At 39.1% G+C, this 18443-nt stretch overlaps 1 protein-coding gene across 1 annotated transcript; it reads left to right on the top strand.

Moving 5' to 3' along the window:
• LOC100539657 (protein Dok-7) lies at nucleotides 1-17971 on the top strand (the record flags this gene model as incomplete). Its single annotated transcript, XM_031553292.1, has 5 exons — nucleotides 1-163; nucleotides 2332-2562; nucleotides 5915-6115; nucleotides 14801-14920; nucleotides 17745-17971. Coding segments are annotated over 5 exons (720 nt in total), but the record flags the coding sequence as incomplete, so codon positions are not given.
• Between the last annotated feature and the right edge of the window lie 472 nt (nucleotides 17972-18443).

The following is an 18443-nucleotide window of genomic DNA, read 5'->3' as shown; positions in this document are numbered from 1 at the left end:
TCGGCTACGCGGCAGGCACGGGCCGGGGGTCTCCGACCGTCGCCCCCTCCTCGCGAGAGGAATAGAGCCCTGTCTGCCCGGCCCTGGCTAACCCTGTCCTTTTGCCTCTCGTTGCAGTGGAAGAGTAGGTGGCTGGTGCTGCGCAAGCCCTCCCCGGTGGCAGGTAAGAACGGAACGGGGCGGAGGGGACCCCGTGCCTGGGAGTGAAGGGGAGGAAAGGGACGGAGGCCGGCGGCCGAGGGCCTCTCCTCCGCCCGCCGAAGGGTGCGGGGCACGGGGAAAGGGAGAAAAGCTCTTTACGGGGCACCCCGTCGGGTGCGCTGCTGCAGGGGGAGACCCTTCGGCTGGAGGTTTCCACGAACCGTCGTTGCTCTTCTTTAAAAATAAATAATAATAAATATAAATATATATTTATTTTCTTTCTGGGCTCAGCTGGCAGAGAGCCAGGCGGCCAGAAATAGAAAGAGGATATCGAAGGAGATCCGTAACGAACGCCGAGAGTTTAGTTCCCGTTTAAAACGCTTGCTTTAGAAATTACTTCTTCAGGGTGATTGGTGGCTGTGAAAGGCTGCCATTGTGAGCTCTGTAGTTATTTTTGTTCTGTGTTTTGACATAAAGTGTTTCAATTTAAAAATAAGATGTCATCTTGAATTAAAAACTTCAGTTCCACGGTTTGCAAGGGAGAACTGAAAATGTTATGAAGAGTTGATGTTTTAATGTTGGAGAGGGAAAAGTAGGCTTCATGTTTCCCAATTTTTTTTTTATTATTATTATTATTTTTTAAGCGGGAAAACCATTCGGCCCCAGAAGTATTTATTTCCAGGGCAAATTGTTGCTTATTGTCCAAACGTGGATCTGCATTGCTTCTGAACCCATTACAGAGCCCTTTCTAGATGACAGAGCAAATGTTTCTTGCTCTTTAGACCAACTCTTTGGTACTGGGTTGTTACAGTTAAATGTTGGTATTTTAGTTACTGCATTTGTTCAACTTCTCTCCATGAATGGGCAACTCTAGATTGTAAAAGTCGACATCCAGACATGCCAATACGGGCCTGGATTTGTAACCAAATGTAAAGGGGAAAGATGGGGGAGTTCTAAAAGAAAACTTACTGATGATGTTATTCCTCAAAAATGCTGTTTTCATTCTATCAAAATTAGTCAGATCTACCAGAAACTCCCCTCCCCCAAGATTTGCTTCACTTGGTCTGTATGCCATAGCAGTTCTTTCTTCAGATACACAACTGCACAGCAGAATCATAGAGGCAGCTGTTTTTGCTAACAGGTGCAAGAAAACAATTGGGAGGGCATGTAGAGCATTGGCTAGCAGGCATTGGGTCTTTCAGTCATTTTTCACCTCTTTGGAGCTTTGCCAGGCTGTTGCCCAGCTGAGCGCTGCAGGGCACCTTGCCAGGGCTGAAGCACCACACCCCAACATTCATGAAATGGTGCACAGGGGCTTCCTCCTGGTGGCACGCAGGTCAGCTGCAGCTGCGGATGTTGCAGCTTTGCTGTGTACCATTAGTTCAGGTTATAACCCAGTGCTGTGCGGTAGGAAGGGAATCTGGGTGAAAATGAATGCTCTTGTTATTATATGCAAAAGGTGGAAAAGGCATGCTCCCTTTGTTTTTTGTTTGAAACATGCTTTTCCTAGAGCACCGTGATGGTTGAGTTACTTATTTGCTTATTTACTTTATAGTAAACATGTCCAGGAAGGGGCTAAAAACAAAAGATGACATGTTTAAAGATAATAATAATAAATAGAGGTGTGGCACATAATGATTATTGAGCATGGCTACTGTGTAACATTTCACTAGGAAACCTGAGCTGACACAATGTCTGGCAGTGCAGGCAGTCTGCTCACCATTTAGTAGTTGAGTAATCTGTGAACTACTGTAAGAATTTCGTTTGTGGTTCAGTATGTTCTCATGGAAATAAAGATGACAATAGCCTCTCGGTCCTTAGCACTTGTAATGTGGGTAGCTATCGTACTCCAGCTTCTAATGCTCAAAATTAATGAGTCAGTTCCTTCTAAACTTGGGAGACAATACAAAAAATCATTGTATTTTTGCAATGTAATCGGGAAGACTTTTTTCTTGCCTTCGTATTTCTGATCCCACAGATGACTGTTGAAACATGTCTGCTTTCTGAACATGGACTGCAGCCTACCTGGTTGGGTGGGGGAAGGAGGCTGCGTTCTAGTATTGGCTTGATCAGACTGACCCTGCAGTTGTCTTTTCTTAGTACTTAGCACTTTTCTTAGTACTTTGCTTTGGTACAAACGTGTTGTGTTCTGTTCTGCCTCATCATCTCTGACAGTTTTGCTTCTTTTAGACTGTTTGCTCATGCTGGTGTACAAGGATAAATCTGAACGAGCGAAAGGGCACAAGGAGAGAAGCAGCGTGACCTTAGAAGACATCTGTGGCTTGGATCCTGGGCTGTCCTATGAGGGCTTGAATCACACTCTTGCAATCATCTGTCTTTCTCAAGTTGTGATGCTAGGATTTGAGAACAAGGAAACAATGTATGCGTGGGATGTACGAATCCGCTACAGTTTGGGGGAAGGTAACCTTTGTCTTCTCATACTCCCTTTTTTTCCTATTTTTTTTTTTCTCCTTGATAGGAAAAAATCAAAGAAAGCCATAACTAAAATGCAAATTAAAAAGTATAGCTAGGGAAGAGGCTCACTCATATGAGTAACGAGACTACTTTGTTTTTGACTTAACCACTGAAAGTGTGTAGCTATAAAGCAAAGTGATCTTAGTTCTTCTGGTAATGCAATTTACTTGGGGATTTGGATGACAGGATTCAGAAACAGCCTGAATTAAGAGAAGTAGATCCCAGGTTAGAAGCTGGCTTGTTCGATTCCAATTTTGTTAGCTGTATATTAGCATAGCAGGTGTTGCACTTGATAATTCACATTGTTGCTGGTGTCCCCTTTCAGGAAGAGACATCTCTCAATAAAATATAACAATAGATAAAGTCTTTTCAGTTATCTACTCATACATCTTATTTTTGTTTTCTTGGTTAGTGAGGTATATAGTGATGAAGAAGGAGTGATAATGTTGAAAATCCATAGTAGCTTTTATGTCTGTTTAGTTATAACTAGGGAAGGAGGGTAGGTGTGTGGAAGACACATTAGCTATCATAATCATTTGTTACATATGCTTTGCCATCTGTTGTAGCTGTGGACTCATTACTTTTCAGTATATACATGCAAAGATGGTCTGAGAATTTTACACTATAAAATGTAGCGGTAAAGGGATGGAGACACAGATTTATTACTTGGAGCTATCAGCCTTGCACAAGGGCAAAGGTTAGAGGGGATCCCTGAACAACATAGGCAGATGTAGAGGGAGTAGTGAATACGCTCTGACAGTGTGGCTGTTTTGTGTTCCACTTCTGTTTCTTTACTAGTATTGGGATCTCTCTACAGCATAGGTTTGTCCTTTAGGACAAATTAGGACAAATGTATGACAGCTGGAGGAGAATTTGAATTTGACAGAGTTGGTCTGATTTTCATGATCTTGCATTGATTCAGTGCTGGGATAAAGAGAATGTTTGGTCTTCATCTGAATGTGAGAGTTACGGTTGTGGTAGGAGGGAATTCAAAGGAAGTGAGGAATTTATTAAAGCTATGAATAAGGTAGGAATAGAGTCTATGAGATGAAGGTAGCTCTGGATCAGAGACAGATGAGGGGGGTGTGCAGGTGGAGGTGAAGAAATTAAGTGTAAGGGAACAATAGAATCTAGCCTGAGTAGATAGAAAGAAAAAGAGGAGGCTACTATATAAACTGGAGTTGGTGACTGGTCTTTCTTTCTTAAAGACTAGTAAGGATGCCTTTGTGTGCATTGGAAGTAACATGGCTGGGTGCTGAAAATAGGCCATGGGCAAATGACCTCAGAGTCTGGAAAGCAGGAAGAAAAAGAAAAATAAAAGAGTGAAACAAGTTGATGCTGTTGAGTGAGGACCACAGAATGGAAGGAGTTCACTGGGGTTCACAGTGTTTTCTTTCTGTTTTTGGAGGTCAGGTGAGTGTAATTCCCAGGGCAGCTCAAGGGAATAAACCATTCAGGATTAGAGAAAGCAGCGGAATTAAGTGAGTGAGGTGTAGGCCATTTGCGAGAAGAGTGTGCTCAAGTCCACAGCTCATTCTGAGGAAGTTACCGTAGTGCAGGTCAGTGAGTAGTTGTGAAGAGAAAAAGATTACCCAAAGGAAATTTAAAAACCCTAGCAGTATTTCTTGTTGGTGGTTGTATTCAGCTAAGTACCTTATTGTTGATGACTTTGTTTCCATTTTTGCCTTTTATTTATTCCTTCCCCCTCCCAGCCAAAACAATAGATGCATGGGGAGAATTTTAGAAGAAGTCACACACACACGTTACCAGGAAAGGAGAATGTGGCAAAACCTTCATGTCCAGACCTGAATTTGCCTCTGTTTTGGTTTTGTGCGCTGTTTCCTGACAGCATTCTGGAATCTGAGTTGTGGCTCTTAGGTTTTGGCAGCTATGGTAACTTGTAACATCTTGTGTTCTTTCTTCCATTTATGATACAGAAAGGATGGTGATGTTTCTACTCCTTATAGTTTAATTGATGTCAAAGTTCCTCTGAAGTCAACTGTGCAGACTTAGCCAAATGATATATTTTTTACTGAATATTATTCGTCAGGGTGGTTTTGCTATCTCTTTCATATTTTACGTTATTGTTAGGTTGTATAAAGTAATTGAATTGAAGGGAACGTTATCTGTCTATTGACTTGCTCCCTAGCAGTACTACTGTAAGTAGAGCTGTGATTGCTTAAAGATCTATCTCTGGCTCCTTACACATCTCACTCAAATGACTTTGTGGCTAATTCTGCTGAAGCCGTAGGAAACTTTGCAAATGTACGTCATAGGTGAGGAGCTGACTTACCGCTAAGATGGTAACTAATATAGCAACTGTTTAAACAAGAAACAAGGCTCAGACTTGGTTGAAATTAATGATGCTCGAAGGAGCATAGGCAAGAGGTAGGGAAGAATAATTATAAGAAATGAGAGTACCTGGAAGTTACCCTGTAGATATCATAGGCAGGAAGCTGTTTAAATGATATTAAATGGATAACAAAAAATGTAAATTTACATGTTTTCTTGAAGATGCATCTGAAAATGTGACAGTCCTTATGCTTCTCTGTGCCAGGACAGATTTGTGTGTGTGTATCTGGTTGCAAGAACTTCATAAATTTTAATGAGTGAGGTGTCTTCCCCTTTCCCCAGCTCTTCTGAAGTTTAGACTGAGAAATATAAAGAGTTAACTGACATCTAAAGAATGTACATTACCAATGAATCACTAATTTCTATCTCAATTTATATATCGGGGCATCTAGTGTCATCAGCTCACAAGAGTCAGAAAGGTGGGAAAATGTAATTTTCCTCATTTTACTGTTAGGGAAGACAATGTGTGGAAGGGAGTGAAGCAGATTATTAAAGGCTTTAAATAAGTCAGTGACAGACCTCTTGTTAGAACTTGCCTGTTTCTTTGAGCCTTGACTTCTGGGCTTGTTGGACACTGAGTTGTGTGTCTGTGTGCATGCAATTCAGAAAGGCTGGGCAAAGGCTATTTGGAGGAGGACACAGAAAGAAATCACTGTGATGCAAGGATGGAAGGAGGCTGGATAACTGACTCACTTGATATGGGGTTTGTTCTGTAAGAGTTTGGATGGATTAACGTAGCATTAAGTTGTAGCATTACAAGCTAATAACTTGAAACATTAGCTGCTTACATGGGACTATCTGGGCTCTACCTAGAATCCCCATCCTAGCCTTGTGATGTGGGTAGGGGTCAGTCTACACACCACAGCTGTGCAGAATGACTTATGTAAGTTATGGTATATTACTTGTGCTTTCTACAGTAATGCTTTTTTTCTTCCCTATTTGATAGTTCATAGATTTCAAGTTTTTGTAGCACCTGGCACTAAACTAGAGAGCGGGCCTGCTACGCTGCATTTCTGCAATGACATTCTCGTCCTTGCAAAAGACCTTCCCCCTAGTGTTATGGGGCAATGGAAACTCTCAGATCTGCGTCGATATGGAGCTGTCCCAAACGGATTCATCTTTGAAGGGGGTACAAGGTGTGGCTTCTGTAAGTACAAGTAGAACCTGTCTTCTAAAAGTTGTTTGAAACTGTTTGTGGAAATGTAAATTTTTATTTTTATTTTTTTTTAATCAATGTGGAAATTCTGGAAACAGCTATGCAGCTTTGTCATACAGTCACCTTCGCATCAGTTGTTCTATTCTGCTGAGTAGGTTTCTGCTTGCTTCAGCCCTCACGTTCAGTAAAAATGTGGAGCTATGGCTGAACGTTGCCATGTGGCTCTCCAGAAGATGCTCAGTAAGTTGTTGCTTGTGGACTCAGAGCAAGAATAAAGTAATGAAGATTAAGGCCTGTCATGTGAGAGATGAAGCAAAATGGTTAATGTTCAGATTATTAAATTATGGTTTTTTCTGTTGTCTGCAGAAGGAAATTGATACTGAAGTAGAAGCAAGGCTCTCACTGTGTAAATGCTGCTAAATCCAATAGAGAGGACTTCTTACTTTTAGAAACTTCTAGATTTGTCAAGCTGTAGAACCACAGGTTTCATGAGGCCAAAATGAAAGAAAGCAAGCTCAAGCTAGTTTCTGTTGCCTAGAAGCTAAGGTACTCTTTAGCTACTAAGGCAGAATCTCTTGCACTGATGTCATGCTTATGACTTTTCATGTTATCACTTTAAAACTATATGAGAGCTGGAAAGATGGTTAATGCAATCATATACATAAATTGAAAGCACTGAATTTTAACTTCAGTAGTAGAATTTGCTGTATTGACAGTCTGTGAGTGGAAATGGATGTGTTTACTGCCAAGTTGGATGGCAAGTTGTGTGACATTTGCATGCTGAAATGTGAAAATAATTGTTTTCTTCAATTACCTGAGTTAAAAGGTTTCCAAGTTGGTGGAAATCCAAAAAATATTATTCCTTTGGAATTCTAATGAAATTTTGAGAGGGAGAGAAAATCAATTCTTTGACATTTTACTGTTGACTGTTTTGTAATGACAGTTTATTGGTTTGTCTGTTGAAAAGTACGGAGCTGAGTTATTAAGGTGGTAAGTATGGACTTGACATTCATACCCTCAATTCTGAACTAGGGCACTGGATTGCACTGCAGAACATTCTAGTTCAAGTCCTTCACTGCTTAATTTTTATGTTGGGGTTGGAGAGGTGTTTTCATTGTCTGAAGGAATGTGTTATAGGTGTAGTCTGTAAGAAAACAAATGCTTGTATTTAAGATTATTGTGTTTTGGTTAAGAAGTTGTGTGAGGCCTAGAACAGGAGAGTCTTGTTTCTTAGTAGTATAGTTCAGAATGTCAGCTAGATAACTTGTTATAAAATATTGTATTTTTGTATTTAAATGCGTGCATTTCTTTGCAGACGTAACTTGAATCCACTTTCTGGATTCTTAACTGAAAATAGAAATCTTAAGCTATGCATTCAGAATGCTTTCAGAGAGAAACTTTCCTAACTTGTAAGTTTGGTGTTCTTTGTGCTTTCAGAACAGCTGTGCTTTCTGAAAGCTTGTGTAGAGTACCAGTTCTTGAGCTAATGAAATCTGAAATCATTAACTGTGGGAAAACTTGTTTTTAAGAAGTATAGACAGCTGAAATAGAAATACCAAGCAATCTTTAAGTAATATTAGCAACAGATTGATAACTTGTGTAATAGATATTTATGTAAGCGGGTGCCCCAAAGAAAGAAGATAGTAATTTTTTTTACTAATAAGGCCTTCAATTAATAGCTTGATTTTTGGAGTACATAGTTGATTGCAAATGGAGTTATCTGTAGATTTCAAGTATGTATTTTATGCAGACATACACTAGTGTATGGAAGAAAATAACATTAATGACTATTCACAAGCAGAAATGAGTAGCAGAAAATAGTGATGGATGTTAGGTCATAGGTTCTCCTTTAAAAAAAAAAAAAAAAGCAAACAACTAAACAAAAACCCCACAACAGTTGGTCTTTTCTCTTTCATGCTTGTTTTCAGTGACTCTTCAGCACTGAGTGACAGTGTTTAGCATATATTGCCACAGAGCGTGCACAAGTTTTGTGCACACGTGTGTACAAGTAAGGAGATGTGTCTAGTATTCAGTACTTTATTCCCTGGAAAGATTCCTTGAGGATATCAGTATCACTGATACTCCTATTGCTAATCCTGCATGAGGATTGCAGGAGGAGAGTAACAAGAAATTTGGTGGCTGAGCCATCAAAACAAGAAATTTGGTGGCTGGGCTCATCTGCTTGGACGTGTCTTTACCACAGATTTCTACAAAGTCTTGTAGACCTTGCTTTGAGGTGTGCAGTACGTGCTCCTTTGTTCAGCTTACCCAGGTCTTGTGTTTGTCCAGTTTACATTTGGTATCAGATAGTTGCGTGCATCCAGAAATGCAAGTCTAGCACTTCTGCATAGTGTTCTGAGGCTGCCTAAATTCTGAGTATTCAGTAATAAGGCACTTTAAGATATTGGAATAAAGATTGAAGGTACATTTTAATAGGATCTAGATCAGCCCGAAATTAGTGAGTATCTTTTCTCTTCCTTGGTTTTATTATGAAATGGGGTAGATCTCTGTTATCGACTATGTACTATTTGTTATGATCTGTATATATAATTGGAACTGGATGGGTTCAGTTGCTATTGTATCACCCTACAGTTCTATGCATTGCTTTTGTTATGTTGTTAAAGGTGTATGTTTTCTTAACTAGAAGCTGTGCAGTGAATAAGACGAGCTAGTTTTATGTAGTATTGAAGATGTACAGTGGCTTGTATGTGAATGTTGATCACCTTCTGTTTGTACATTTCATTTTCATTACAGTATCTAGGGAATGTCTTCTTATTCTTACTGGATTTTGTAAAAAATACATATATTACACATATTAAAGCATTGCTAATATAGTAGAAATTTATGTTCACTTTTAACTGATCTGAAAGAATATTTTGTGCTTCGAACATAAAGCATCATCAGTTCACAGAAATCCTTGAGTTTTGAAAACTGTCTAGTTATTTAGATTAATATTTGTTGTTAACTGTGTTAGTTTTTTCCTTAGCTGTTTGATAACACAGATAAAAGCATTGCAATTTATTGTGGAAAAATCGATGCTTTAGTACAGAGAAATTGCTGTAGCCGTTCTGTGTTACTAAAGTGTTGATGATACACTGCTAGTCTGCTCTGCAGCGTTATAATGCTGATTATGAATCTTCTATGCTGCAGTGTGAAAGTAATGAATGAGTTTGGAAAGAAACGAAGTTTAGATCTAACAGTGCCTAAGTATCACAAAATGTTTGAGTTGGGAAACAACTTCTGGAAGTTACTTCAAGCCCCCTACTGAGAGTAAGTTTGCTGCTGCAGTTTGCCCAGGATCACATTCAGGATTTGAACGTCTCTATGGATGAGTACTCCATAACTTCTGTGAGCAACTTCTTCCTGTAGCTTGGTGTATCAACTGCTACTCCCAGTTTTCTTTCTGCAAACTTGTTGAAGGTATACTCTGTGCCACAATCCAGGTGAATGAGGATGTTAAACATCATCGGCCCAAAATTTTGCTCCACTATACACCAGTAGTAGTTGGCTGGACTTTGTGCTACTGATAATAACCTTTTCGGCCTGGCAGTTTAGCCAGTTTTCAGTCTGCTTTATTGTCCACTTGTTTAGTCTGCACTTGATCACTTTGTCAGTGGATATTTTATAGGAGATAGTGTTGAAAGCCTTCCTGAAGTTAAAACAAAAGACATCTATTGCTTCATCCACCAAGCTAGTCATTTTATTAGAGAAGAATATCAGTTTGTTTAGACATTTCTTCCTTTTTGTAAATTCCATGCTGATTATTCCCAGTAATCATCTTGTTCTTGGTGTGTTTGGAAATGCTTTCTAGGATTATTTGTGCTATCACCTCCCCTGGCCTGTTGTTTCCTTGTCCTTCTTGAACATCTATTTGCTTTTGTTTTTATTTTTTTTTAATTTTCCCAGTCCTTTTCTGGAAAATAAGGCCCATCAAGAGTAGCCTTGCAATCACATTGACCAACTCCCTCACCACCTGTCTAAATATTCCTCAACCCACTCCTATTCACCCAGCAAAAGTCTTCCTCATTCCAGATTCCCCACTGGTTTCAAGGGTCTGCGATTACTGACAGAGGAGTTGGATCTTATCAGTAAAGACCCAAATGGAGAAGAGTTAAAGTGTATAAGCCTTCTGCATGTCCTTTGACACCAGATCCACCACCCAGTTCAGCAGTAGGCTGAAGTTTCCCTTATTTTGCTGATACACTTGCAGAAGCTTTTCTTGTTGCGCCTCTCCCCAAATTCAACTCCTGCTAGAGACTGGCTTTCCTAACCTCATTCCTGCGCGCTTGGACAGTGTGTCTGTATTTCTCCTGCATCATCTTGGTCACCCTAGTTCTACTACCTGTGTGCTTCCTCTTTATGTTTGAACATGGAGTTCTGTGTAGGCTTTCCTGCCACCTCTGCTTGGCTTGAAATTGCAGGAGGTGATCCTTGAAAATGAGCCAGTTCTCCTGGATCCGTCTTCTCTCCAGGACCAGATACCCTGGGATGCTTCCAAGTAGTTTCCTGAACAGGCCAAAGTATGCTCCTGCAGACTGATTCTGGGAAGTGGGAGTGAAGATGTTCTGGGTCCCTAGGTAAGCATTCAAAAAACAAAGCCAAAACTGGAATCTTTTTCTGAGTTGCCTAGCTGTAGAAGACACTCTGAAACATCACTAGAAAAGATGACAAGGTAGCTGTGTTGCTCTGTGTGTTTCTTCTGGTCGTCATGCTGTTATGAGAGTGGGAAACCTTTTCCTAGCCTCATTCACCCTTCAGGACTTCAAATTTTTCTTTGCTTCCTACTGAGAAGCGCTTGTTGACAGCAGAAAGAAAGTAATGGGCTATATAAATAGCCTTCCATTTAGATTCTTTAGTTAAGTTGTTGCAGATCCTGTGTGACTTGTTCTAGATTTGATGCAATTTCTGAGAATTTCAATCAACTGTTGCTTTCTTCATTGCATGAAACCTAGATGGTCTATTTCATAGGCCAGGATGCCAGTTGTGTAAAGAATGTGGGATGTGAAATGTAAATGAATGACACAAATGGGAAGCTCTGTAGTTGATGGATTTGCTGTGGAACTTTGAAGTATTTGAATTACTTGTTATGCTGAAGTTCTTCACTTGGGTCCCCTCTCATCTTTGAGCTTATCCTAATTTCTGGGTGCTGCTTTTGACTGGTGGTGTATTGTGTAGTTTTCCACGCTGCTGTAATCAAGAGTATTCCCCAGCAATATGCGTCAAAGTGATAAAGATGAAAAAAATTAGATGTATTTTCTTTCAAGGGAAACACTTCAGGTTTCAGGAAGATATTCTGCATTTCTTGGTTTACCATTGATTAAAGTGGTGTTTGAAGTTGTGGTGGTGAGATATACAAAAATAAAGAATCTGATTTCTGAGTGTCTGTCAGCCATTTCTGAAAGCTCAACACTTAATACTGATGTTGTTGTGACTCTAGTCCTTTAAAAAGGATCCAAATGTGTATCTTGAGTCCTGTAGATCCTTTTATGTCTGTGATCCTTTAAAATCCTTTCACGAGGTTTCCAAACTGACTTTTTGCTCTTACATCTGATGTTGTTATTCTGGCATTGTTCTTTAGCATAATGATCTCTCTCTCTCCCTCTCCCTGATGCTTACCTCCTCAATTACCTACAAAACCTTTATTTATGCACTCAGTTTCTCTGCTAGGCTAAACAAGCCCATCTGTCTTGTCTTCCCTGTAAGAGCTCAGCAGTTGCTCATTTGTGTACCCAGTTTTCAGTATGTATTAATCTTTTCTTTGGCTGCAGGTGACCAGAATTAGAAAGTATTTTGGAACGAGTCCCACTTTATTTTTCTACATTATATTACTGTTTCCTTCTTTCTTAAGAGATGTGTTTCTTGATACGTGAGAGAGCTGAGAAACTTCACTTGCCATAGACTGCTGTTTTTTGCTTCCTATCACCTGCATGTGTACATTCAAAGGAACAAACAGTATATTCCTTTTGGTCTGCTATTGTTGGAAACTCTTTTTATACTGAGTTCAAGCAATATCTCTCACCAAGTCTCTCACCCCATAAAGAGAGAGAGAGCTCTTCAGTCTAGTAAACAGCTGCGTGATATTACAGTGATGTATACCACATACTCCTGGACTTCCAAATGCCTGTGCACCAAATCTATTCCAGCACATCACTGACATGTGCAATTTCTAGTTGTGAATTTATCATCCTTCTCAAGAAAGAAGAAAATAAATGCAATTGCTGGCTTTTATGTATGTTTTTAAAACAACTCAGTTGAACCTTACTATTCATTCATCTCTTCTGATGTATTTTTTCAAGGACTCCTATACTTCTTTCATTCTTTGCGTTCTAGTTCTGTCTAACAAAACAAGGAAGAAAACATTTCCCATAAAGCTGACCAGTGTTTGTGGTGACTGTGTGAATAACAGAATCTTCAAAGAAATATTTGATGGGAACACATGTATGTTGCGTTTGTACTCATGGGCACACGTCCATAAGCTGTTTTCACAAGTTACATAAAAGCTTTCATGTTTGTTTTTTGGATTTCCGAATGTGGAATAATTTTTCACATAAATTATTCATTAGCCAAGTTGAGTGGAAGTAAATTTCAGGAAATGTTTACTTCTTTGTTTTCATTGAAGTCACAGGCAGGTAGAGCCTCTTAAAAATTTAAGTAAGCCATTTCTTTGCAACAGTAATGAAGAGCAAGTGGTCCAGACGTAACCTTTATGTACAGACACGTTGGAGGTATCTTTTTTTCCTGAATGGTAACGTGGATGTGCAGGATTCTGCTGAATTATCAGGCTGTAGTCCATCACTATGCCTGAGATATGAATGTTCTCTGTTGTCTCCATATCTTGATTGCTTATTGTTCATGGAACAAGAAGGTCGTGCTCAGAACCCTGCAGAGCTTTGTGCTGCCCTGCTTCCTCAAGAAAGGCATGTCCTTTGCCATCAGCCTGATTTACAGGGGAAGAGTCACAGCCTTTAAACATCAGGGAAACCATTCTGTAACGAGTGGGGGAAGGAGAAAATAGCTAAGAGAGAGAACTGAATTTCAAATACCTTCTGAATGCAAATTTTGCACCCAACTTCTTTTAATACAGTTCCCTGACTCTTTGGCATCTTCTGGAGAGGGAAATGTAACTAGGCTGTACATGAGTCATTACCTGAAACTTTCATACCTTCAGATTGCGTGATCACTGTTGTAATCTCCTAGATGGTTTTTGATACTGAAGCCATTGCATGTGTATTTGCTGTGAGAAAATGTGGGATGCTGTTGATCAGTTAGATCTGAAGAGGAACAAAAGTGATGGTGTGACAAATCAAATTAGGAGATGGTTCAAACAGTGTAGTCTGGAACAGATTTCAACAGAGCAGGCAGGGACTTCAGTTTTACATAAACTGAGTGACAAAACAGCATGGAGCAGAATGTGCTTTCTCTTGAAGCGATCAGTTTATGCTTGCCAGCTGTATCTAATTTTCTAAAATAATTAATTTGATGTGTGATCTACCTCACCTTCCACCTCCCTCCCCTACTTTGTTTGAATCCAGTAGCCCTTTGTCAAGCAGATCCATTGCTTGAGTGAAATGCAGAAAAGCCTGTTGGATAAGAGTTGCATATGTGTGGGATGTGATAGGGGTGCGAGCATTCTGGTCAAGATCAGTGCTGCTGCTTTAACTAAAATAGACAAAAGTAGCCATTCAACTCAGAATAAGCTAGAGAAATGAACAGAAGTCAAATTTATGGCCAGACTAAGGGCTATTAGGAAAGCTACATATAAAACTCTGTTGATGTGGTGGTCTGGTTTTGTAGTGTACTTGGCTCTGGTGAACTGACAGCATTTCTTAAAATCTCTATATACAAATCTCACTGGTTACTTGGGATGGAGGGTATTTTGCCCAATGCCTTCAGTTCATTGAAAAGGTCAACTGTGCTGCTTTTCTGTTCCAAGCAGGACCTGGGGTGAAAATTCTCAAATCAATTGTTACATGGAACACTTTTAGTTTTGTGTGTTGTCCCCATAGTTGTATATCATGTGGCTCAAAACTTGTTTGTTTATTTAGTGATTCTCATTCTAATTTTGCTGGGGGCTATTCTTAATGAATGGAAAGCAAAATATCAGAATAGAGCTAAGGGTAAAGATCTGATGACAGCCTGTGGAGTCATGTTACATTCTGTTTAATAATAGGTACACAGGACTTAGTCTAGGCTGTTTAAATAAGTGGGAAAATTTATATTATAATCTAACAATATAACCAAACCCTGACCTCTATAGGGGATATAAAAAGCTCTTCTTTGATAAAGTTTGGTAAAAGCAGAATTAGCGTGGATCATTTCAATGAAGACACTTTCATAACCATGACACTTGGATAGCTAAGATTGAGTCTACAAATTCTAGGGGTAAACGAGAATAAGAGACACAGACAGCTGTTAAGCATATGGCTTGCATTTTGGCATTGCTCTAACTGCCTGAGTTGCAGAAAATTAGCATAAATTATTAGTTATCTATTGAAATTGTATATTTTCCTGACTGTATATATGCTGAACTCTTTTTCCCCCCCCTTTCTTTTTTTCATTGATTTCTTTTCATGACTTGCACTGTATGCAGTTTTGATTGCTACATAGCAAATGGCTTCAACTAAACGTATTTCTAGTGTATCCAGGTGAAAAACACATGTATGTTCTTTCTTGCAGGGGCTGGTGTTTTCTTCCTCTCTTGTGCTGAAGGAGAGCAGATCAGCTTTCTGTTTGACTGCATCGTCCGCGGCATCTCCCCGACGAAAGGCCCTTTTGGTTTGCGTCCAGTGCTACCAGGTTAATATGGGAACTACAGAGTGACTGAGCAAAGTAGGAACTTGCCATGTCTAGCACTTATTGCTCTGATTGTAAGAACAGCTTGCAGACACTAAGAGTGCAGAAAGTGCAAAGTGGTTTCCATTCTAAAAATGTTATCAGTACAGATTTATCCACTGAATGTACTCAGTTGCACCTTGCTGCTCTGGCTCGTTCTGGTCATATTGCTATCTTTGGCCTTCTCTTGTTTAATGGTACTAAAATATGGCAATTTTAAACTTGTACAGTGCAACTTAGATCGATGTCTGAATTAATATTTTTATAGTTTAATTAGTTGAAACTGGGAAAACTAACTGGGTATTTTGAATTCATCCCAAACATTTGGAAAGCCTTGCTAACCTCAAAAGACACTTTGTCAGGCTTCAGTTTTAGCTTTGCTTTAGATTTTTTTTTCTTGGTGTGTAAGGGTTAAATTCCTTTTCCTGTTTCATGGTAAGTATTGCATGTACTGTAATGTTATAAAAGGAAATCAGAATCACAGTGAGCCCTGCTGCCTTTTGACTTAAGCAGTTTAAAAAATGTGATGTTGAGTTGGAGTGACTGTCAAGCAGGGTAAGAGAGTGGAAATGAAACTGCAGAAAGTTATCTGGGAATTGGCAATGGGACTTAGTGGGAATAGAATCCAGGAATTGTGAAGGATAAGGAAGGGATGGTACGAAATGTTTTGAGTTTAAGTGTTAGTTAACAGATGTTTGGCAGAGTTTTATTGCTGCTGTAAGATGAAGATAATCAATTTGGGAAGGAAATGTGGTGGAAAAGATTAGGTCTAGATGTGAAACATGTTAAACTGCAAGAAGTTTACTAAGGTAAACACAGTAGACATAAGGCTCAGCTTGTCTCCTCTTTCCCGAAATTGTAACACTAAGGTAAACAAAGCAACCAAACAGCAGAGCAGGCAGTAACACCTCATCCTTCTTATGCTGTGAGCTGTGTTTGCATAAAGTTCAGAAGAGTATTTAAAAAGCAAAGAAAGAAACAAAAAACCCACAATGAACTTTCCCTCCCCCCAACACTGCTAATACTTAAAACTTTGGTAGTGAATGTATGTTTTTCTGCATTTCTAAAACTTTTCCCAAATCTCTGTTTAGCAAAAATGTCCAGAAAGTATATGCCTACAAGGTAATTTTTTAAGAAATTTGATTTTATTTTTTTGTAAGATGACACATTCTTTGAAAAAGCTTTTTAGGACCACGTCACATAGATGTAAACTTGCTTTTGCATCTTAGTTACCTATTCAGCTCTGGTGTTCTCCTTTATTTATTGTCCCATTCAGAAACTTGTACAGACCTATTTAAGGTACATACACGTATACAATACCAGTGATTCATTCATAAACTGACTTTTCTCATCAAGTGTAATGTTACACAGAACACACTGTATTGCTCGAGAAGCTCAAGTCTCTACCAGCTGCATGCTGTATCTGGCAGGAGTACTGGAATTCAGAGAACCTTTTGAAATGGATGTGCTAAGTAAGTCACCTATGCACCCCAAATAGCTAGGTGTAAATCTCCAGACAGGAGATTCTACAAAAAAATATCATCTGAAAGTAATTCTTATTTATGGCATTGAGGAGTGCTACACAGCCTTAATTGTGCTTTATATATGCAATATTCTGGTTAAAAGCTTTCATAGGGAGAGCCCTTCTCTCCGCAGGCTGCCATTTGAATTTGACTTCTTTTGACTGTAACTTTCTAACTTAAGTAAGAGATATACTTGAATAACTGTTAAGTAGTCCCAAGAAAGGAAAACGTGGAGAATGACTTGGTGTGGTGCGGGGAAAAAAGTCAGTGTTCTTGGGCTCCAATGCACATAGAATAGATATAATTATGCAATCAGTATTTGCTTGGTTAATCTTTACAAGAGGATAATGAATGAAGCCAGTGGCTTCATAGGTACAGACACCTGACTTAAAAATATGGTTAAAGGGTACACTCAAATATATAGGTATGCAACTAATAGGGAATATTATCATAATAAAAATAATTCCAGTATATGTACGTACAAAATAAAATGGTAAAGAAAAGGAGCATTAGTTGATTTAAGCACCACCACACAGTGGTAACATTTATTTTGGGTGCCCGCTAATTTAGCTTAAACTGTACCAAAATACAGTTGGTTTGTTAAAAGCTGTGTAATCAGGTCTTAAACTTAAGACATGATGTTGAACGGGAATCCAAAGGTAGTGCACATATCTTTAGATGTTTTTAGGCAGTGTTATATTTTAATAAAGGCTTTAAAGGAGGAGTGACGGAGGTCTTTTGATGGCTTATTTTTCCTAGCTTCTAGTTGAAAAATAATTGTGGCTACTTAGTCTTTTTTTTCCCTCCCCTCCTTGAGAAGATATTTAGAAAACAAACCATAGAATTCTGTTTTCTTGTATTCTCAGGTCTAGATATTGACAGAATACTGAATCACTTATTGCATGGTTTGTAATCTATGCTAAATTTGCATGCATATTATTTGAGAAATGTTTGCTTATCAGGTGTGTGTTGAATTCCTTCTTTTCAATACCGAGATTTATTTTGAATTCCAAACATGAACATAGTGAAAGCTGAACAGTTTATTAGTGATATCTTTTGTTACACGGCAGATCTGTACCCTGTAAATTTGACTAAGGCAGCCTAGTCTTGCAGGTTGGAAAGACTCCAAGGGTAATGTCAGTAGTCTTGATGCTCTTCTTTAATTCTGGAAGCTTTTTCAGGCTGCTTTGTGACTGACTGGAGAATGTGCAGTGCTGCTTGCTGAGGATTTATCTGATGCTTTTTTTTTTTTTTTTTTGTCGAAGCTTGATACACCTTCGACCACTGCAAGACAGCTCTGTGGCTGCCTTCAGCAGTATCTGTACCAACTGGATCCTCCTCAAACTTTGAGGACACCTTTGCATTCCTCCAGACATCTTACAAGGTGTGGAGATGTTAGCATAAAGGTGAGGGTCCAGGCCTGATTTGCAAATTTGACTACAGTTACAAAGGAAGAAAGGACAGGCGTTGAGCATACCTTATCTAACTTTGTTTACCAAAGTAATTAAACAATATTGCATTTTAAAGATGCGTATGATCAAGATTATCTTGGGTAGCTGCTGATTTAACTTGATATGGTACATTCTTCCCAACAGGTGCTTCCCCAGGAACCTCGGGAACCTTAAATTATGGTGACTATTTATTTGTGTATTACCAAAGTATTCAAAATCTCCCACGATGAGCAGCTGATGTGGCTGTATTGAATAGCCACCAACGTAATGTAAAAATAAAATCTCCATCAGAGACATTTTTAGTCCAGCCAAATTTGATTTAAAGCTTCCCCTTTGCCTTGAAGCATTGTTCAGGAAAATTTCAGTAATTGCCGAAAAGATTTTTCTTCATAGCAAGGAATCTATTTCTCGTTGAGAAATATGGTTGATAAAGCATTTTCTTAACTGAAGGACTCTAGTGAATTTAACTGCCTAGATTCCATGGGAGTAAATTATGTTATAGGATACATTTGT

Source organism: Meleagris gallopavo, chromosome 4 (assembly GCF_000146605.3).
Source record: "Meleagris gallopavo isolate NT-WF06-2002-E0010 breed Aviagen turkey brand Nicholas breeding stock chromosome 4, Turkey_5.1, whole genome shotgun sequence".
In the NCBI taxonomy this organism is placed as follows: Eukaryota; Metazoa; Chordata; class Aves; order Galliformes; family Phasianidae; genus Meleagris; species Meleagris gallopavo.
Note: the sequence above shows the minus strand (reverse complement) of the source record. Positions and strands in the feature narration are given on the sequence as shown.